The sequence below is a fragment of the Bombus affinis genome, chromosome 7, assembly GCF_024516045.1.
Source record: "Bombus affinis isolate iyBomAffi1 chromosome 7, iyBomAffi1.2, whole genome shotgun sequence".
NCBI classification, from domain to species: Eukaryota; Metazoa; Arthropoda; class Insecta; order Hymenoptera; family Apidae; genus Bombus; species Bombus affinis.
In genome coordinates this window covers 952,166-973,435 of record NC_066350.1, presented here as the reverse complement: position 1 = coordinate 973,435, position 21,270 = coordinate 952,166, and the positions used below count along the sequence as shown (strand labels likewise).

The 21,270-nt window shown below is 36.7% G+C and overlaps 1 protein-coding gene across 3 annotated transcripts in view; it reads left to right on the top strand.

Annotated features, from left to right (window-relative positions):
• LOC126918365 (lachesin-like) overlaps nucleotides 1–21,270 on the top strand; it is a 259,037-nt gene that overhangs the window by 222,686 nt on the left and 15,081 nt on the right. For 2 of the 3 annotated variants that reach the window (XM_050726199.1, XM_050726198.1), the window contains exons 8-9: nucleotides 17,243–17,299; nucleotides 18,070–18,156. In XM_050726199.1, the coding sequence (XP_050582156.1) occupies nucleotides 17,243–17,299; nucleotides 18,070–18,156 (144 nt within the window). Of the gene's footprint in view, nucleotides 1–17,242; nucleotides 17,300–18,069; nucleotides 18,157–18,272; nucleotides 19,252–21,270 lie in introns of those variants that run through there. The other variant, XM_050726200.1, reaches the window with a different exon arrangement.

Genomic DNA, 21,270 nt, shown 5'->3' with positions numbered 1-21,270 from the left:
GGATGAAAAAGGAAAACGGAAGAAGGGGGATCGTTTCGGGACGCATTAATTTAAGAAACAGTTTCCGGTGTCCTATCGTAAGCTGCCCTGAGGAATTCGAACTGAAAGTCTGCGGGGGTTACTGGCCGCTTGAGGAACGACTTTTAGAATCGACTTTCCTACCGGAGAGACGAGAAGTTTGGCAATTTCCTGGGGCTAATCTGCCGGTCGGTCAGCATTGAGATGCTGCGGGGTTACAGGTCGAACTGTTGGAAACCAGCGGGGCCAGGGGGCACTGTCTGAAACGTGGTTGGACCCATGGACCAGCAACCACTCAGAGTGGACCCATGAATTATACAAGCGACTCTACGCTTTTCCGTTCTTATGTTTTCTTCTCTCTCTTCTTTCTTTGTATCTCCTTCTTCTTTTATCTTTCATACTTCTCTTTACTATCGTTCTCCTTCGATCTCACCTTCTCACGCTGCTTTTTTATTTTTTCTACTTCTTCTCTCTTTTCGTATCTTTCTATCTTTAATCTTGGTAATCGTTGATGTACCTTGCCCTTCATTCGCACCAGCTAGCATCGTCTCCGATTGTTAATGGTAGGAAAGACACCAGAGGGAATAGAATGAGGTCGAAGAAGTCTCCTGGGACATCGAGAAAGAGACGTGGTTGCGTGCCAGAAACGACTCGATCTCACCCGTCGTCGTCGACGTCCGACGACCCCCTTCGTGATTGAGCGCTCGCACCAATAAACGTCGCGGTTGATCAGCTCCCGTGTTTGAGTGGCTTTTAATTAGACCGGATAGCTCCAGCTCTTCTGGCTTTAATGAGCTGCTCGATGCTTTGGCCGAGAGGGAGAGAAGATTTTTGTACGCCACGTGCGCACGCACCGTTCATTGCTTCCTTCCTCATCGTGCCACGTTCTTGTGTTTTGTTTAATTGTAAATGAGACCTGCTCCTATTTTTGTAATCACGAGAGCTTATTTGTCTTTAATGCGAAATGTTATAGTAACATATAATTTATATTAGTACATTAGTGTTCGTGCATATATACGATAAACTGAAGAATTTTATGTAAATCAAGAAGAGAGTTTACAAATGAAATTGTCTTTGTAAGGTTATGACGAATATAAAAAAATTTCGATCAGCGGTTATTATCTGAAGAATTATCTGAAGACATACTGAGAACCAGTTATCACACGAAGAAATTGAAGAAATCACTTAAACTGAATTTTGATTCGAGAAAATACGCAGATAAAGGACGATAAGAAAAAAGTTTCCGAAGCGTGAGGAAGGCAAGTTTTAATTAGAGTGGATATAGCAATAATGAGTTTTAATGAATGGAGATAAAGATTTTATCGAATGCTTTTGATATTTTATTCAGACACCAATTTCGATTCCTTTCCCGTTCCCTATAAAAATCTTTGTCTTCTCGAAAGTTATAAATAATAAAGCGTAAGGTTATTATTCGTATTCGACGTATGGTCAGATTTATTCTTTCAGGTATATTACATTTCACACGAAGAAAAATAGGTGCGTTGATAAATATTTCTATCGATAAAGCTATGCGATACGATTGTTAGTTAAACTAACGAAAAATTATAATTTCGGTTCCATTTTTATTAAAAACGAAACTTGAGTCATCTTATGATTTGGGATGAGTAAATAAAAACGGATCAAATTTCGTCGGATCTATTGGATCGAAAGCTCTATTGTCGTTTCTTCGAAAGCGTCGTCGCAAAGGATTTTATGGAAATATTTTCTCCTCTCTCCCTGTGAGGATCTTCCTTTTAACGGGACTGCTCCTGCACCCTCTTTAATCGTATTACCGAACGTACAGACATATTTCCATTTTTCGAGTAGCTCAGTGCCAATTGGTCCAGCCACGACCTTTCCGAACCTTTTTTTCCTTTAACCAATCTATCTTGACCTCGCAGTTCTTTCCTTTCATTATCGAATTTTCACATTCGTCGTATTATTGCGACTTCAACTCAAATATTTCGAGAAAAGATTATATTGGCAAACTGTCGTACAGATCTTTATATTCTTATTTAAGATTTTGGACAATGATTTTGGGCTACATTTATGATGTATAAGGCAAACCTACTAATACAAAGAGTAACATGCAGACACGAAATTTTATTATTTTTTTAATTATCGGAAAATGGTTCTACATTATGATATCACGAACTATTGAAACAAAGAATAGAATAGGAAAAGTGCTAAAAAGTCGACGCGTGAAGATTGAGCGAAACAAGTTTCTGCAGGGGCGATCGATGCAATTACGCAACTTTCTAGAACGTAATTAATTTTCTCACCTCGTTCCCCTTTCCCGTTTCATTGTCTTTAAAATCCTTGGATCCAAAGATCTACGAGTCTTTTTCGTTCCCTGGATTCAATCACTCGTCTCTTGTTATACGCGAGAAGAAAAAAATTAATATACCTTGATTATATATATGTATATATATGTAATTATACAAGAGTCTTTCAATTATTCGCTTATAGATTTGTATCGATAGCATTCAAAGTTAAAACGAAAGAATTAAAAAAGAATGAATTCTAAATGCCATTAAACATTGAACATCATTCACAATCATAAGTATGAAAACAGCAAAGTAGGAATTTTTCTCATGTTGAGATTCATTTATTATGTAAACGTTACATTAAAAAACTCGAGGACAAAAGGAAACGGTCTCTCAATAAGATTTGAAGCGTAAACCTGTTTCGTTGTTTGCGGTTCTCCATATTTGATAAAACATGAAGTCACGGTTGAAAAGAGTAGTATCGAAATGAAGGCGGTTTGAGGACGACAGAGTCAAAACAAACTCGATAATAAAATTACGCTTTTGAGCAACAATTGCAACGAATTAAGGATCTCTTTTTTACTATATGAAAAAGGATTATTTTAAATTTATTCTGTACTTCGAATCGTGTATCATCAAATGTATTTGTGTAAGTTTCTTTATTTTATTACTAAACTTCTTTCCATTATAACTGGTAACTTATAACTTATTTATAATTTATAAAATTGTACTAATAATAGTACAATAGTTCGATTACGCGAGAGAATTTAGCTGAACTAAATCAAAATTTCCAGCAAAAACAATAACTTCCCTGAGACATCGTAAATGATAAAAGGAGATGTCAAAACAAGCAACGCTTCCTCTTTAACATGCGCGCGGAGGAAGCTGGAACGAAAGAGGTACGCGAGCCATGATTCAACCCGAGGCGTATCCGAAGTTTAACAACCAGCCGCTGTTTCCTCAACATGTCGAGTCTCCTGTAACGTCACAAAAATTATGAATCCAAATTCATTGCGCAAACTTGCTCAAAATCGGAATAACATTTCTACGAACTGTGCATTCGTGGTTCTCTCATTTACTACCGTCAAAGATCTCGTGTTCTCCAACTTCAATCCATGCAGGAATTCATTTTCCCAAATTAGTCTCTCATTGTTCCATTCCCTAGTGTGTTCTCCCTTTCTGTCTTTTTCTGTTTGTGAGTCACACTGCTTACTCGTCAAATGTATTCACCGACAAAGTTGTCGAGACGCAGCTCTATAAAAGGTGCATATCTATAAAATTCTTTAAAATGCCTCGCATCAAAATTCCAATTGCAGCATAATAATTGTCTTATAATAGTTGCGCTTTATTAATCTGTACATAATGCTAAAAACATTATTGTGCTATGTCATTGGCGACTTATCGGTACATCAACGTATGGCAAAATTGTGCGGAAAGACGACAACTGAACAACAACGACATGTCTAGACAGCGGCGGATATTGTGCCATGGTAGCTTTCGTAATTGTTGTTTCGAATGAGTTCAAACGATCGCTCGACTCGTGTTGTTCTTCTTCGTGCGTTAACTTACGACCTTTCTCCTTTTCGCATGGCGAGACAAAGAAATTTATTCGCCTTTGCTCGTCTCGATCGCCCTTTGTAGCAGCAATTCTTAAAATTACGCCTTTGCTTGTGCACGTTTCGTTGCACGCCGACCATGAGCATCGATTCCCCGGTTGTCTCCGTAATAGCTCTTAACGGCTGTTTTGTAATTTCGTAAATCGCAAACGTCTGCCTTTCGTCTTCACGCAAGTATTCGCTACGGTAATTTTGGTAATTTTGTTGTATTGGAACGGTTTAGTGATCGAGTGAAATTAGTTGATGGCTGTTTTATTTTAACGTAAACTTTTTTAACAAAATAGCGAAATTCAACACGTTAAAAAGTGAAGTATTTCCTGCATTGTACAAAAGTTAAAGAGTAATACAAAATATACTTTGATTTTATATAATTCGAATATTATTCTTTAAAGAAAATATTCATTTTTTAAAGAGATTACATTTTTCTTTCTGTTTTTATATCTCTCGCTAAAAAATTGTCCTCTATAATATAACAGATTTCTTTCGAGCAAAGTTTCTTGTAGATCTACAGCTTTCTTGACATTCGCTGTGAGCTCGGAGTGCAAGTGCGTACATGGTGTTAAGTAACCAGAACGAGTAATTATTTCAGCATAAATTACAACTTGCTGCTACGGACGTTTGAATCTGAAACCTTGACGTCTAATTTAGTAATTAACCTGTTACATTTCCCATACAGCCAGCATGAATTTTCCAGCAGGCTTCACCGCCGGAAACAATTTCGATTAAATAAAAAATCTTATAACGCAGAGATCCATCGAATGATAATTTTGAATATGATATATTCGTACGTTACATACGGATACACGATATGAATATGATAATTACAGTTTAATGTTGCGAACAAAATACAAGAAATGTTTAATATAAAGTTTGCAACCATTATCGATCGAATCACAGGTTACCTTACTTTCTCATTAAAATTCTGACCTGGTTTGAAAACTCTATATGCACTCAAATGAATTAATTTCATTCTTCTGTCTTGCATCTCCCCTTTCCATTTCTCTCCAGATGCTTTGTTACTTTTCTGTTCATTGCCGCAAATATTCGCTGCGAAGCTTCGAGTGATTTCAGCGTGTATTCTACCCGGACATTTTTATATAAATTTGTTGTATACGTCAGAAATCCTACCTAATCTAAATTGTCAGCTAAAAATTTGTACCAGGCAACTTTTGTCGTGTCAATCACTTTGGTTAAGCAGGACTAATAACTTGAGGGAACCTACGTCGTTCGTCTTCCATCCTTATACTCGATAAATTAGACGAACCCATAGCGTACGTTCTCGACATCGCCGAGACGAAGTTATCTCTTTTCCGACTTTTCCGTGAATTATCTTCGCGTGTCCCGCGATATTCAAGGCGAACTTGGCAAAGTTGAAGAGACTCTTTCCACCTTCCTTCGCTCCTCGCATACTTGCGAAATTGGATAGCAATTATCTGGAAGGTGGGAGGTTATTCGGAACAATTTCATAATAGCCAGTTTTACCCATGTTATTAATTTGTCATTTATTAAAGAGAAAAAGACTGTCGAAAAGACAACCAACGAACAGAATACATAAAGTTAATATCTATTATTTATTTATTTCTGACGAACCTATTACATGAAGAACAACGGTGAGGCATTTAAAAGCGGCGAAAGATCTGTTTCTGCCGTAAAAATGACAGTATGCCATTATGCCAATGTGAGAAATATTGAACTTTTGTAAGAAGATAGATGGTATTGTTGGTCTGCTGATAACAAGAAGTGGAAGTAGTCAGACTTTGGTCAGACCGATTAGCGTTTGAAAGGAATAAGTGCAAGAAGTATTTCCCAGATTATTTTGACAGACTACTACTTTCAGTGACAAAATATGGTACGACACTATTGCAATGGGAAGAAATTTCGAAGCACTTAATTATGCGGATTACCATTAACTAAATTAATTTTCGGAATTTCCATAATTTAATAAAATAAACATTTAGTTATACAAAGCACACTTGTTACGCAAATGCCTGGTTTTAAGCGAACTTTATATATGTATTTTATCATTTATATTATTATTTAGATTATATTTATTATTATTATTATTATTATTATTATTATTAGAAGGATTTATATATTATTTATTATTATTTAGAAATGAAAAATAAACGCAACATTACATCATGCCGATTGTGTAATTCATAAATGAAACTTGAAAGGAAAAATCCAATACAATTGCAATTTTCATAACATATATCACAAGATCGGTTGCTGCAAAACGGAAGTAAATGTTGCGGATAAATATTGTTTCGTCGACGAATGAGACGCGTCAGATGGTAGAATTGGTAATTAAACCCGAAAGTTCTGTAACTGTACCGTGTTCAATGAAATCCATTCGAAATGGAAAGCAAACCGTGTCGTCATAAACATACAAAGGATAGTATAAACATTTCTATGCGTCCTTCAAACGTTCACCGTTGATTGTTAATTGAATGAAACGGAAATAGAATCGCGTGGAGAGACATCTGAAAATAAAAAACAGTACTTAAAACTCATTACTATCGATTGTCGATGACGCATTGTACCAGAAAATGGCGAAAAAGTTGGAGCAATTTCTCGTACGACGTACGAACCTTTCATATCAATAATTGGATTTCGGCAAACGCATGCAAACAACGTGACAGAATGCGTTTTGCGCTTCATCTACGGCCGTGTTCCCGTTGTAACGAAAGCGGTGAACGCATGATGAAAATCCAGATCGTAGGTCGTAGGTGACTTATCGAGGTAAATGTGAGACACGGAAAAGCCATGTACTGTTAGGTCATCGAACTGGGCGAACCATCGAATCGATCGCAGATTAAGCTGAAGAATTAACGGCGCGACACAATAATTAACAAACTATTTCTAGCCACGTGAATGTATTTCCAATTGTTTCTCGGCAACGTAGATGGAAACGAGAAATCAGTAACTTATGAAGTTTCAAGTAAAAATTCGAAAGTAACAAAATAGTGAGAAGCTTGTTCACTAATGATTACTTGATAAGAGAAGAAAAGCAAATAAACATATTTTGAGTGATTCTTTAAATGTTATCCATTATGCAAGTGGCTGAATCATTTTTCAACGTTTATTGTCAACGACTGACAAAACTAGTATGCGCGATGACGCAAACGCAAACTTCCACACCAGATTTGGTCAGTTCGCTGCTTCATCTTTTTTCCGTGTGCCCGATACTGCCAATGAGTCGTAACAAACGTCACAAAGTCCGGCAATAAACGACAAGCATGAAAGTGTTGGAATGGATGGTCATTCGAAATCCGTTTCCGTGGACGTGTCACTACGGACAAACGACATGTCTTTGGATATTTAGCGAATTCTCTGTGACGGTGTCAGAAATCACGGCGGAAATGAGGGGAAACGGGATGGTGGAAGGCGATGACGTATCAAAGCCGGAGGTGAGGCGACGAGGGCATCGTCATACGGGAGAGCCGGTGACGGCCGTAAGATTGATTGGAGTCACGGGATGGAAAATTAACGGTCTAGTCTGGCTGGTCCAGGGTCGAGCGAAAGGTGTAGAAAGCCGTTGACATCGCGTCGTCGCCATCGTCGAGGGGTGTGCGACAGCCGCCGCATACTAATTCCCCACCTTCTCTAGTGCGTCTCCTTCTCCCTATTCGGGACTATTTTGGCCTCTCTTAAGCATCCATCTATGCTTTTGGCCCTTCGACCGATGTCATTCGATGTGAATGCGCATTTAATCGCCTGATGGTGATAGGAATTTGCGCGGATAAAATTTGCCACCATCTGGGATGATCGTAGGGTGTAAATTGCAATTAAGCCTCCTAACGTGATCTCTTGATCTCATTTGTTCTTTTTGTATGTCTTTTCATCGATCAACGCGTTAAAAACCATTCCCATTTAGCAAACGTCGCAATTTCAGTAGATGTTCCGTCTAATCACCATTAGCAAAGCCATGACGCAAATTTCGTGGCGATCTAATTCGTACCACAAATCCTGTTATCCATTCTCGACATCTTCGGCGTACACACTATCTTCGTAACGACTGCTAATAATTAGTTCACGCAGGATGCAGCAGCAGCTTCCTGTCACCTTTCAGTAGACACCAGTGACAAGTTAATAGATCGATGCGGCGCGAGGAACGTGAATAGGGACGCGGGTCGGTAATTATCAAAGAGGGATGTCGCATCACGATCAAGAGATATTCGAGTAGCCATAATAAATACGACGCGACGCGAAGATATAATATAGATATAATATGTCTCTGCAATAAAAGTAATTTCCGTTTCACATCAATTAATTAATTTATTAATTTTAATTATATCAGGAATTTACAAATACTTATAGCAATACTAGTAACTAGATCGCTGATGTACGAATTCATTGGTATAGCTAGCCGATATAATTGCTTTTCATCACGTATTCACTGTCATTTAATTGAATGAAACAGCTATCTTCCGTCGATACGTCAACAGGGAATTCCGTTACGAGTAATTACAGACGTGAACAGAAGGCATCTCCATAAGGCAGCGACAATCCACCATTGTTCCGAGATATTCGATTACATATTTCGCGAGTAACGAAGCTGGCAATTTCCTGGTTGTCCTATCACGGCCGCTGATTCGATGACGACGACGTTCGGCCAAATTATTTCCTGGCGATCTCGTTCACCCTATGCACGCTCGGGTTAACGATCGTGGCCTGCCGCTATTGCGGCATCATCGGACCTGGGAATTATGTTTCCCAATTGGGATGAGGAAGAAAATCAGCTGGTCCAATAGTTTGTAGGTACCTTCATCAGAATGAAGGTTCGTTGATGATTTTGTGGAAACGTTACTGATGATTGATCGAAGGCAAAATTTGAGATAGACCCGTACAAAGTTTAATAGTTCAGACTGATGATTGAAAGGGTCGAGTTTGTGGAAACTGATTCGAGGATATCTGTTATTGGATAAATAATGATATTTCATAATAGAAACGAATAGACGTGGATGAATAGATGAATAGATGACAAGTGTAGACAAAGTGAGAGAAAATGAATAACCGTCCAATCAATTATGCGTCAACGTTGCAATTTTTTTCAGTTATTTTACATTATCAAATTCCATTGCTTAACATCGGTACTCCAGTAGCAAGTGTAAAACACTTGTTAAACATTACAGTCAAAATTAGTGCAAAATTCGTCTGTATGTTAGGGTCAATTGAACATTTTGAAATGGAATTATAACTTTGGATGGTAATAGATAGAATCAACATGAAAATTAAATTGATGGAAAGTAAAACAATCAGTTGGTAGATGACAAACTTTCCAAACCACTAAAGTAATTACGTATCACCGTACTCAATTTTCGTTTCGAAATCTAAATTCACTTACAACTTAACTACGCTTATTAAATAGAGCTTATGGTCACCTTTCCTGCAAATCTTCTAATTTCCAATTTATCTACTATATATCGTTATATTATATATATTATGCACGATAGTAATAAAATATATCTAGAGTGTAATATAGTTCATTTAGATTAAAAATGTCTAAAGCAATAGATGATTGAAGATGTACTGTGATATTGGGATTACAACGAAACGAATGCAATTGATAATTTTTCGAATAACTCCTCTATAAATAGAACAGTTTAAACTGAATTGTTTCTCGCCATTGCATTAAATGGTCGAAAATTGGTTTCCGAAACGTATAATTTAGAATTGGTTTCAACAGAGCATCGTCAATATTTTCCGATTGATACATTTATTCAGATTGATATATCATTTAGCTACGTAAATAGAACATCTGGATAAAATACGGATATGGATGAAATTCAACATAAAATCTATTCCCGAATCGCTTTTAATCTAACAGCTCATTAGAGAGTAATTCTGTACTAATTAAATTTCATATATAAATTTTACATTATATTTATGAATATGTTGAAATACCATAATACACAAGGAATAGATTTAAGTAAACACTTTCAAATAAGAAATTTCCTATGAGAATATTAGCATATTGTTGACCCACAAGATATTTCATCAAGTTATAGTAGATCAAATATTAGTATTGCGTTATGAGATATTTCGAGTTTCAGAATTTTCCTCTAATTTCACACTGAAAGCATAATAAATTGCACGGAACGAGAGCTAATACTGTCAGATCTAATTATTAAATCATTAGAAAATCGCCAATGAACGCAATAAGAAAATTATCTACATATTGTAAATATGAACAAAGTCAATTATGGAAACTTTCCTTGATAATAGAAGCTTGTATAGTTTGTAGGTAGGAAACTAGGTAAATTTTTCAAAGAACCACTTATTATACCGTTCCTTTGGAAAGAATGGAAATAGGCTATTCACTCGATATTCGATCGTTTGACTTCCTCTGCGATCAAGAAACATAAAAATTGTTATATGTAATGCTTAACTACAATCTACACGTTTAATCATTCCTCATCGAAAATACTTTGATCGATATTACTCAATCGTTGAAATAAAATGTGGAGATGATGACGAATGAAGTCTCAGATAGAAGAAAAGTTTATTGCTTTCCTTTAGAAAAAAAAGACAACCGAACTTACCAAACAGCTAAAATTTCCCCATAATTTGAACTGTTGTTTCATGAAACCTCCGCATAATTTGATTCATATGAACGAGGAAATTTGTTTATCGATATGAGATAAGTAATGGTAAACAACGCAGAGCGGAAAAAGGGGCAGACTAGAGATAAGGGAAACAAAGAGAATGGGGTGAATTTCATCGGCCTGGCCGATAAAAACCGAGTTCCTGCACACGTACAAGGATAATGCAGTTTTATGAGTTCATGGCGGTACGTATGATAAAGCGCGGATAAAAGTGATAAATGTATGGCTTTTTATTAGAGGACCCGACCGCCAGTTGCCAGGATGATACAGTTCCCCGTCCTGGACCGGATATTTATTGTACTTATTGAAATATTAGGAAGTCCTTTAACTGGTTACTTTTTTATCAATTGAATAGCCATTTTTTCGGTCGCGTTAAGTTCTTATTTTTAACAATAATGCAGGTGAATTCAATCTGATAAAAATGTAAAACGATACTTGATTTTGGAATCGAATGTTGAAAATATGTCTTTAGATATCTCGTTTATGTGTTTCTGTGAATAGTGTACACTTTTTAATTTCTATAATAGTTAGCTACTTTTTCTTATTACCTTTATTTGCTTGCAAACGTCTCAAAAGAAAGAAATGCAAAAAGCAAAGAGAAAGGGGTCCATATCTTTCAGCCTTAGAGGTCCTTTTTTCTTCATCTTTCTCAAGCACGTCATACATTTCTCGACGTTCAGCTGATTATGGCGCGATTTAATTCCCAATTTATATTCACTTAGCACACATAAAGTAACATTCAACTCTACCACACGCGCCGTTATTCTCCGTGTCCATGCGAACATTCTGGTCACCTTTCCTTCTTCTTTCTACAGAAAGAACGCGAAACAAGGAAGGCCCAGAGGGTTTCTGTTACAGGCAAAATACACTAATTGGAATTAGTACACTGGGCAATATTTGAACAGATTCCAGATCCGTTGCGAGCAACGCGAAGAAGAAATTGAATGGAACGATGGTTGGAAAGTTGCTGATGGACCGACGAAAAAGGATGGTGCTATTATACTAATTAAGGCGCCTTAAGATTTTAACGAGTTCGCTTACCTTACCTCGCCAGGACTTCGAAATAGTCGCGTGTGGCGTGTAAACTTCACGAATTGTCCTCTTCATTTTTCCTTCTTTCCTCGACTTTCTCGAATCTTATTCTTCATTTTATCTTACTTTTATCCCCGTGAAATTTGACCAAATACTAATTTCCTAAAAATGTTTGAATGGATTTTTCGATATCGATTCTTTCTGTGTTTGCAGATTATCAAATTAAAAGCTAAATCGTAACAGAATTCACATCGACATCGTGATAACATATTTCATAATCGAATAGAATGAAGCGAAACAAGCAACTGACAACTGCGCAAATTGCGCAGGGATGTAAAATGAGAAGTATCAAATAATCTCTAATAGGTAGTTTTATTTATTTGGAAGAATGCGATTTATTAATTGCATCTAATGAGCAATTCAGTGCAACGAAAGAAGAGGACGCGTTGGCTGGTTCAATCATCAATCAGGTGGGCAAAGTTAAATTGCCGGGACAACGGGTTTTAATATCTCCCGGGAGAAATAGAAGTTGGCGCGATAAATCAAAAGTGAAAAGTCTCTGCTCGACTGTATATATTTCTCTGTCTGTCTTCTCTCCTTTCCATCTCCTTTTCTTCCGTGTCTTTTTTCTGCTCCTTCCTTCCGTCTGCCACTCAGCCACGTACAAAATGAGAAGTCTTCACTCTATTTCTCTCGGCTTCTACTCGTTGCTCGTTCCTCCAATGTCTTTCCGCGCCTCCCGTTTCCCTTTTCTTCGTCCTCGTCGTTCTCTCGCAGTCTAATGCCTCTTCTTTTCGTCGACGACTCGCAAAAATGATAAATGAATTTTTCCCCTTGCCTATTTATATCCATGCGTCGAAACGAGCCTGCGCTACCCTTCAAATTGGATAATCTGCCCATAATCATGGAAAACACAATCTTTACCCGAAGCATATATATATGCATGTATAACATTCCGTGCATTGATTTTAATAATTTTGCATATTGAGATATTTCTTATATTAATATTACCGTTAGAAAAGACGAAAAAAATAAAAATAAAGACAAATTTCTTACGGCTATAAATGAAGTTATATCCGCCACGTTGTTATCTTTGTGCGATTAGAACTTCTTTTATTCTTATTACTAAATTAAACAGAAAAACAGATTGCATTTAGATAGAATTCGCGTGACTCGTGTCGCTATTACTTATACATACGATTCGTATTATATCCATAAAAATAGTACATTCAAAACTCTACATTAATTACTATTTATTTGGAAAATTTCCTATTAACAAAATAGTCAAGTATAATATTACTATTTGGTCTTTTAAAATAACACGAATGATAATGATACCATATTTTTATAAACATATATTTGGTATTACACTAATATTGTAGTAGCGCGAATATAAAGATATTTTCTTTATAGAATTTTATATCGTTTGTGTAAAAATATTTTATCATCGCTACAGGAATTCGAATTCGCTTCGTTTCTCGATGAAAAAACTTCCATTATTATTGGAAGCTTTATGATCCAAATATTCTGGTACTCGAACATATCGCGATTCGAAATTTTAGTTCTCATAAAAATCAATATAACTGTTACTTCTCGAGAATACATTATTGAATATGTTATTTATGTTAAAGGATATATCGAAAAATTAATAACTTATAAAGAATTTGATATGAAGCAGAAAATTCTGTTGTGGAATGAATTTCAGACAAAGAAAATTGAAGGTTTCCAGGTCTTTCTGTTAACAAAACTATGGGCTTGTCATTTTCAAACATTTGTAGGAAAGTTTAATACTGAAAAAAATACCGATCTATTTCTCTCCAACCTTTTCTTTATTCATTTGCGACAAACTAAAAAGTTTGGCAATGAGAAATCTATATACAATATAATGCAAACGAAAGAGCTGTGTTAAAGCTTTTCACACTCTGATACCCTTTTTTTGAAGTTGTGACATTATCCTGCACCGTTGTTTGAAAGCGTTTTTTGTGAAAATATATTATGGAATCAGGCCTTTAAAGTCATTAAAAACTTTCGGAATTTACTCTTTAAAAATGAGTAGCGTAGATTAGAAACTTTACAGTACAGAGATTGCAAAAAAAAAGAAAAGAAAAAGTTATCGTTACTGAAATCAACCTTCAAAATCACCACGAGACAATATAAATAAGACTGATTATCTCGTCTCGTAGATCTACTCTCCTTTTCCCTTTTATGAAGATTACAAATCTTCATAAACCAATAATCCAGCCTATCCTTCTTATGATCAAGTCTTCTCTAAAAACAGTTTGTAATTACGATAGCCTTAGCGGATAAGAATTATCGAACAGCGTGCAATTAAAATAGAGTAAAATAGAGTAAAAAGAAAACCGGATTACTATCGAAGATCTCTCAGTTTGAAGATATCATATTTTAAAATTAAAGAATAGGTCGAGGAGATACGATTAATGCTGTCAGGAATCGTAAAGCTCGCTTTCCTGTTGCGTTGCTTAGGCTTATCGTCGAGTGGCACGCGTCTATGCGATTATAAGTATTACGAAAGAATCAACTCAGAGTGGTTAGTGCAACTTTTGCGGTCAGTCACAAAGTGGGTCGCGTTCAACCAACTAATTACTAAGTAACTAAACGATTGATTTTTTCTCGATAAAAGGTTGACCATTGATCAAGCGGAACTGTTTCACCAACGACATCGACGACAGGAATCTGCGAGAGACACGATAATGCGCGCAAAAAGATAATTCATCGCGATGAATTCGCGAACGTTCTAACATTATGGATAATAAGTGTATGCATATTTCATGTTAATGATGTTAGTCGACATGTCGTACGAAAATATTCTAGCGGCCACGGCCATTCAAACTCATTAATTTGTCTGTGAAACGCTGTCTGAATAATAAAATCATGCCTTTTAAAACGGGGAGATCGATAATCGTGACGTGTCGTGATGAAAACTAATTGAAAGTGGCGAAGGGGATTTAAATAATTTTCTACATCGTATGTCTCCCCCATCCGTTCGTTTTGTTGCTTTTGCGATTTCGTTCCAGAATTAATCGAGAATTTCGTTTGTTCTTTTACTTGTATAGATTTAATTCTTTTGGCCATATGCACGTCTATATTCCCGAAGCAAAATCCATTCTACTCTAGACAGACACGTATGAGTGATATTATTTCTATAACTATGATCATCATCATGATTAACATAGGGAAAATGACCATATTTTGTGTTAAGTATAGAAAACATCACTAAATTCGTGAAGCAGAAAATTGAAGAAGTTATGGAAGAAGATTGTAAAAATACCCGCAAACAAAATAAATACGTATCGATGTACGTAATTTTCCTTTCAAATAAAAATATAATCTTGAAATTTACTGACGAAGTATTTACCTATATATTCCAGAGTCCTAGAGAAACACTCGAAGTATGACAGAACGTTCTACTGTGCTTTAATTAAAGTACATTTTTCTCACTGCGTATGGATTATACTAAAGCGTCAAAGTTTAAACCTTAGATAGTTTTCGGGTGATTTAACATCAACATTAATTCGATAAGTTTAATACAACTCGACGCTGAATATGAAACTTGGCGTACATGTCATCAAAGTTCAAGCATGAAAACATACGAAATTATTAATTGCAATGTCAATATGATTAGAGCAGTTCAGACCAGGTGTTTCAATTATTTCAATTTTGGATATATTAAAATATTTCAATATTAAATATGTTATTAATTTTCCCATCACAGTTCTTTCAAATATTGAATTTACAATATCTAACAATAAGTAGATAGCGTTATTACAGTTTAATAATTCTTGTAACTGTACGCTGTCGAACTACTGCTACCTCGATGGAAATAAATTACCAAATAAAAATCTAATCGCTCTCCATCACAGGAAGAACAAGAGGATAAGAGAAGCAGACTAGACACAAATAGAAAATGCTAAGAAAATATCATATTTTATTTACATTGATACAAAAAATAAGAACAGAGCAATGAATAAGCTATGGTCAGGAAAATGAAATGCTACTTCGAAAATCCAAGAAAGTAATTTAATTTCAATTAAGCTAGAAAATAATTTGGGGGTGATTTCGTGATGAAAAGAGTAACCACGAAGTTGCATTATGTATATTCAGGCGTGTAAATACGTTCCGCAAAAGGCATACTTCGTCATTCTATCCTATTTACCTTCCGTAGCATACAAGTATCTCAGTGGCATGCACCTTCCACACACGGGCAATCGCTCAACGTTTCGTAACAAATAACAATGACTTTTCTGCGGTGAACGCGTCACTGTGACGACGCGGTAAGTTAGTTTGTTCGCACCTAGCGCGGAATTCCGCACGAGTAATTCTGACGATTTCCTTCCACGATGTTTGATCGGTCTTGTTCAAGTTTCGACAACATTCGATAAAGAGCTTGACTCGAAAACAGTTTGCATTTATACTGCTGCATAAATATCGCAAAAGTAAAACATAGTTTCCAGTTGTTAATTAGTTTTTGGTTAAACAAACAAAAAATGTTTTCATATTTGAAGCTCGCGAGCTAGATGATCGAATATTTAATTAGGAAATCATTTCAAAAGTTGAAACATTTTTAAGTTTAAGCAAACGAGAAAGAAGAAAAACTGAAAAGGATTTTAATATATTATACTAGTTAGAGATGTAAGAGACGTATCCGTGTTTAAAGTTTTATAAGCTATTTTTTATGCGGGTGATAAAAGTAGAAAAAGTTCTATACCTAAAAGACATTCTGAATAACTCGTAAAATACTTGCTTCAACGTTTAATCCATAGTGATAAAATGGAAGATACTTTTATTCTGTACTATTCTTTAGTATTAAGAAATTCTCATGTTTACTATTAAGCAAATCATTCTATTTACTATTATACTACTATTATATTCGATTTTGAAAAAATCCTCGCTTCGTTCCTACCATCCTCTGGTATATCTATATCTCGTAGATATACTATATTTCAAACTGTAATAAATAAGCAGTCCACAAACATCACTGATACGCAAAACCTAATATATATAAATATATATAAATGTATATTAGATTGCTGAATATATTTAATAAATATATTTTCTCCAAAGGAGAATCCTTTTTGGCTTTAATTCGAAATGAGTTATCGAGAGAATGTGATGACAACTCTTCCAACTCGGATATAATAAAATACTATAATGAGATATTATAAATGAAATGGTATTCTTATTGCTACAATTACCAGATCACTGATGCGGAAGATAGCATAATCTACAACCAGATGCAATTCCCACTTCGATCGCGCGATTATTCCCCTACGACGACGCAACGATACGACGACGGAAAAAACACAGAACGTATGACGATATTAGGAATAATTATTCAACTATATTCGATACGGGCGACAAAGTTGGAGAAGCGTGGCAAGGGGATTTGAAGAGAGTAGGATGGGTAGGTAGCGTGTAAGATATGATGTGGAGGTTGGGCGGCCTGGCCGACGCCACGGTGGCTAATACGTTTGAGGGTGAAGTTAGTAACAGGTGGCGCAATCCATAACGGTCCGTACAGGTTTCGAGTCAACCCTCATGCCATTCCACTGTCTTCTCTGCTTGCATCGCTGGTTGCCGACCAACTATCCTCCTCTTAACAGTGTTGCTTCAAACGGGCTACGCGCCTACTACCAAGGAAGAAACTTTAATTAAAAATAAAAACTTATTTCTTTCGTTGCAGTGTCTTCGCCGCCGAGTACCAGCCCAAGCCCATCTACCACGGAGATGCCGAAGAAAGGTAAGCTCGTAAACCTCCCTTAATCGCGGAGAAAATAATATTTTATCCCGCGGACGAGGTCAGCCCCGCATGTTTTCGTTTTTCTTCGATACCGCTTCAAGGACCTTCTCTTTCGAGACATTGGGTGTTTCCTCCCCATTTCTCGTTTCTATTTTTATCCTTATCCTCCTTTTCTATATGCAACCTACGTTTGCGTTCAATGTCTTAGTGTAGGAATAAATGAATTGTAACGATTGAAGAAGATTTAGGTAGAATCAAAACTCAACCGATTAAGGATTAACATTGTATCAATGCAACGTTTGCAACTTTTTGCGGTCGATTTAACTTAAACTTCATTTTTATGGAAACCATGCAGATCATATTCCTAAGCCTTACATTTGAAATTCCCTCTAGCATTAATAAACTTTATTAATTTGTAATCCTCCTTCGCAGAAGCAGCTAACAGTCAAGACTGAATAAGTTTCGCGTGACTAAATAGATTTCGCAAGAGAAATGTTGAAAGCATGGTCAATTGATGCGTTTGCCTGCATCTTTGCACACGGATCTCATAAGCGGCTTAGCTTCTGTCAGTTTCTTTAAGGAAGCTAATTTAGTTGCCAACCGCCATTCGAATGGTAGCGATCTATTATTTATACAACGAATGACGGAAAGCTTCAACAACCACGTATATTTCATTTAAAAGGCAACAAAGTTAGCGACCAAACGTTTCAGATATTTATTTCGCACAAAAACCCTGGAGGAACTGCTATAAAATGCCATTTTCTGTACAGATTGGGAGCTGATGGCTGAAATGAATAACTCTATTTACGGAAATCCAAGCTCGCTGACGATTCACAACGAGAAAAATATGAAATCAGGTAAACCCGTTTATGAATTGTTCAAATATATTCAGATGTCAAACGCGCGATTGAAATATACAGAATTCGGAACGATGTTATGTTTTATGTATCCCTTTATTTATTTTTAAAATTAGGATGCGATCCTAATCCTACGAACGATTGAAAACCTAAGAGACGCAATGTTGGATTAACAGGTCAGACATATGCAAATTTCATACTATTTGGAGAAAAGTAAATGCAAATGACAAAAAAGTTCCTCCTCTGAAAGTCTACTGGCGAAACGTATTCTCTTCAATCTTGATCTTTTTTCGAAGAACACATCGATCACTCAGACACTTCCCGTGGGAAAGTCAAGGGAAAGAGGAAACGGGTGTAGCGAGGCGGAAATGCAACAAAAATGTAATAACGTGATACAGTTAGCAACGAAATGAGGAGAAATCTACCGGATAACATATTCGATAAATGGAGTTAGATTATTTTCGCAAATGTTGTTTCAACATACTTCGACTTCCCTGTTTATAATATTATAACATTTTTAATATCGAAGAAATAATCAAAACGAATATGCAATCAAAATTGGAGATCAAACGACTTCGTTGAAGCGTAAGGAATTCCCTTGCGACGAGTTCTAAATTTCCAGTAATTAACTCGGCTGTTAACCAACGCAACCTGCACCGAAAATCCTTGAAATCGATCGTGGCTTTAATGGTGGCTTTAAGGAGTTAGGATGTTTCGGGACTCGCCGTATTAAGATAAATCTAACGAACGGAACAACACGCCTTAAGCGCCTCAAAGAAGCTCGGAAACTCAATTAACTCCGTAACCAATGGGGTAGTTTACCCGCGATTTCACTTTCCCGCTTTCTCTTCTATTCTACGACTTCCTGTTTATTTTCATTATAATCACATTACAACGTTTCTGACCACGCTTTGCGATTTAAATCACCGTATCGACATAAATATTATCTTTATGTAGTTGACAATTTTATTTTATTTCCCCCATATAACTGATTAAAATGATTAATTATCTAGATTAGCTGGCTTCGCTAGCCTTAATAAATTTTGGATAAACTAAAAGTAACAGAGATTTATTAAATCCGTTCGATTTTGAAAATTTGGTATTCTTTCATATTTGATAGTCAGTTCCACATCAAAATGGCTTAGTGTAGATTAATTAAACGATTCTTAAATCAAATTAATATAAAAGATCCTGATATAGATATAAATACATGTAGAAGGTAAACCAATAACCTTGCGCGTGTCAAAGCTAAGAAATTCAATCCCTTCGACCGTGGAGTTCCAAAAACGGTGGTAAAACGACCAAGAAGCGGATTACGACAGCGAAGGGGCTTAAAAGCCGTAAAAATCGTCGACAAAGAGTCGACGAGAAAAGAAACGAGAGGTATGCGCGGACAACGAGTAAAAGAGAAGTCGCGAAAGTACAAGCGGATGCTCGTATACGTGTAAAATCTAAAGAGACGTGGGACCAAGGAGCATAGGAGATCGGAGTTGGGACAGCAGGAAGGGTGGGCTCTCTGTAACATCAATATTTCATGTATGCTAACACGCCAGAACTAATAATGCTCCAGCGAGGAAGACCCAAGAATAATATCAGCCACCGGCGTACTCCGTGTTCTCCCTCTCTTCCGCCCGTTTTTCCCCTGGTACCTGGCATCCTTGTTCCGTCTCGACCGTTTCTCTTTCTCCTTCGAAGGATCATGGGCGACCCGCCGAACCGTCTAGCCTAGCCCCTTCCTCTTCCCGTTGTAACACCGTCGTCAACGACAAAGAAAGAGAGAACGACCGAGAGATCGTCCTTTTGCGCCTTGCGCTAAATTTAATCTAACAAAGTGCGAGAGCCTTTTCGAAAATTCGTGTCTCGTTGGCGGGCCGTGCTATCCCCACGCCTCCGGCGCTACATGCTAGCTGCACATACACAGAGACCTAAGTCGTCGTCGATGAGTAGAAGGAATACGAGAGGAAAAGACAAAGAGCTGGAGGCAGGAAGATATGCGACATCGGGCTCGTAAGTCGGAATACGGCGTATTCCTCCAACTGCCGCGGCTTTAAGGAGTGAGTGAGACGCTCAAGCGCAAGGGTGAGGTTTGTAATTGGCGCAACATCTGCGGTCTACGGGGTCGCATTAATGCTTGCTTCCCTCAACGCTTCTCCGCTAGAGCTTTCTCTGTTCTGCCGCGTCTCTTTGTTTGGCCTTGTCGTTGTCGTCGTCGTCGTCGTCGTCGTCGTCGTCGTCGTCATCTTTCTCCCCGTTTCAACGTGCTCTTCTTCGTTTAGCGAGCGTAGTCCTTTTAATTTGTTTCCTCTCCTTTTCTTCTGCTTTTTTCGTTGCCGAATTTTCTTTCTTCCGGTTTTGTTTTCATTCTTGGGCAGATGAATTGAGTCGTAAGCAATTTTTGCCGAGGAAAGATTGCATTCGGGATAGTTAAGAAGAACACGCGTCGCATTTTTAATTAAGACACAAGCAGAATTTTCCAGGAGTTATGTTGTTGTATAGGAATTATCGGTTAGTTTCGTAAATGGGAAGAGAGGAAAGAAAAAGCACCTGAAATCTAGGTAAAAGATTCTGCGTTTGAAAAGTTAAACGAATGCTGGTTTATAAAGGTAAAGCCATGGGCACTTACTCGTGACTTACTTACGCGTTAAGTAACAAACGACACCAAATTTACATTAATCGTGGCCTGAAACATAAAGTGATTGATATTAGGTCATCCCATAAATTCGTGCCGACTTTTGTGTATACATTTCATGTGTCGATTTATAAACATACGGCGATAAGGGATCAATGTACTTGAAAAATGGGAAGAAGTTGCACAACGAGAGGGGGATTACATTTTTTCATGAAACTGAAAGGTATGTAAACAATCTTAACATATATAACCGCTTGAAGAACGGAACGAACTTATGGGGTGACCTAATATATTTAATGCATAAATGTCATAGTGTCGTAATTCTATCAAGTTTTATTACAATACATTTAAAATCTTCCTGTCTTCTAGATTTCTTATAGTTTTCCCATTTCTTTAATCTCTTTTTGTAACTTCAACGATAATTTCAACTTCATGCCGTATAAAATACTTTAAGTGCATTTGCTCGTGTTTATTATCTTTTTTCT